At 39.6% G+C, this 2,137-nt stretch overlaps 1 protein-coding gene across 1 annotated transcript; it reads right to left on the bottom strand.

The window, feature by feature from the left end:
• Positions 1–537: 537 nt before the first annotated feature.
• Positions 538–1,959, bottom strand: LOC113617191 (endogenous retrovirus group K member 5 Gag polyprotein-like). The gene has a single exon (XM_027100455.1). The coding sequence runs from the start codon at positions 1,957–1,959 to the stop codon at positions 538–540; it is 1,422 nt and encodes a 473-aa protein (XP_026956256.1).
• Between the last annotated feature and the right edge of the window lie 178 nt (positions 1,960–2,137).

Raw genomic sequence — 2,137 nt, 5'->3', positions numbered from 1 at the left:
TCCATGGGTATATCAAGGCTTTATCTAAATATGTTCTATAATCTCCCTCAGGAAAATTAATACTCCAATCTGAAATATAATATTTAGTTCCAGGAATGGATATTTTATTTTCTTTATTATACATACAATATATCCATGAAGGATATCCAGTTTTAATATCTTTCCAAATCCATTCATCTGTAGCTTTCCCTGCAGCCTCATCACAATCATCATATCTAGAAGGATGAATATCTTTGGCTGGATATTTATTAACATAAACTTGGGTTTGTCCTACAACTTTTCCTAACAATGACCATAAATATCTTGTGGTTTTATCTTTTCCTTTTGACTCTTTAGGGGAGTCTGTCAAAAATCCTGCATCAACTACTGATAAACACCCATTTTTTGTTTGACTATTTCCGGTTGACCCAGAGCCAAGGAAAAAGCATATAGGAGGAAAATCGGTCTGACCTGTGAATGAGTAATTGTAATTAATCACAAATTGTTTGTAGCTCTGTATTTCTCGAATGCCATCGGTCAATTCAGGAAATGAGGAGGTTACTGGAATCCAGTTTTTCTGATTGACCGAATCAAGTTCTGACAAACAGGGTTTGCATTTTCAAAGGCTAATTGTTTAGCTAGTATGTTAGCTGCATCCTCATCAGTTATCACTCTTTTTATCTCTGTTAACAACCGAGAAACAAAATCCTCATATGCCTCCTCAGGTTTTTGTCTTAAATCTGTTAAGGTGGAGGCTTTTCCTGGAGTCAAAGGCAAAGACTTCCAGGCATTTACTGCGCACGTAGTTACCTGCCATAAGGCCTCTTTTCCCATATGCATTTGTTGTTGGGCTGTATCATATTCTCCCTGGCCTAATAGCATATCTTTAGTAATGTTAAACTTATCCCTCTTCTTATTTAAGGCATGTTCTTTATTCACCTGTTCCTCATATTCTGTTTTCCAAAGCAGATATTGCCCTCCTGATAAACAGGCTTTTGTAACTTGAGTCCAGTCATATGGAGTCATCCATCTATTTGCTAAGGCATCTATAAGAGTCATGGTATAAGGTGCCAGTGGTCCATAATCTATACAGGCCTTTTTAAGTTCTTTTAAAAGTTTTAGAGGCAAGGGATCCCAATATACATCATCATCAAAACCACCCTCAAAAATGACTGGAAAACGGGCCGCAAAAGCATAATCATCATCCTCACCGTTTATTCTCCTATGTCTTTTATGTTCGCCTTGACCTTTATTAAAAGGTGGCGGAGGTGGCAAACCTCCGACATTTGAAATTCGGCTTCTTGACCCTTTTAGAGGAAAAAGTGAAGCTGGTGGTGCGGTCGGTAAACGACCCAAGGGACGCATGTCATGTAAATTAGGTCTATTTTTCTTAGTTTCTTGCATTGAAAAAGCACCAGGGGGTTCGTACTTCCTTCTTTCATAATCATATGCAGCAGCATCTAAATCATCCTGATCTGCAGGAGGCAATTCATCATCAAAAGGAGGACTTTTTAACAAATTAGAGTTTTTATCAGTAGGTGACTCATCTTCCTCCTCTGAGTCATTATCATTAAGGTTACAGTCTTTTAAAGCAGCAGCCAAAACCTCAGTTTCTTTTGACGGTTTTGGGGAAAGTAACGGAGTACATTTATCCATTACTTCTGCAGGATATTTATATGGGTTCTTCTGACCTTCAGGCAAGGGGGCAATGCTCTCTCTAATAAGGTTCCATAAAGTAAAAGTATCTACTGGGACCTTCTCAGGTCCAAAATGACTGTAATATACTTGCAAAGTTTGCCCCACCTTTTGCCATGTTTCTATATTAAGTGTTCCCTGTTCTGGAAACCATGGGCATTGTTCCTGTACAAACTGAAAAAACTGAGTTAATTGCTTGTTAGTTACTTTAATTCCTCTTCCATTTATCATATGTTTAACTATATCAATAAACAAGAGCCTCTCCTTGGACTCAGCGTGTCCCATCTTGACACCGTCTTACTCACCTTCCTAACCAGTATTCCTAACTGGGGGTCCGCGGCACCCTACGGTGAGACTCCTATCCGTCCGAAAAAGAAATAATACTTACCCCTCCGGGTCCCTGTTCGGGCGCCACCTGCCGGGGACCAGCCCCAGCTGAACAGGATTCACCCAAAGGAGAAGA

The sequence above is a fragment of the Aethalodelphis obliquidens genome, unplaced genomic scaffold, assembly GCF_003676395.1.
Source record: "Aethalodelphis obliquidens isolate GAN/ISIS:26980383/991018 unplaced genomic scaffold, ASM367639v1 scaffold2499, whole genome shotgun sequence".
Lineage (NCBI taxonomy): Eukaryota > Metazoa > Chordata > Mammalia > Artiodactyla > Delphinidae > Aethalodelphis > Aethalodelphis obliquidens.
This window is presented reverse-complemented; position numbering and strand designations above follow the sequence as displayed.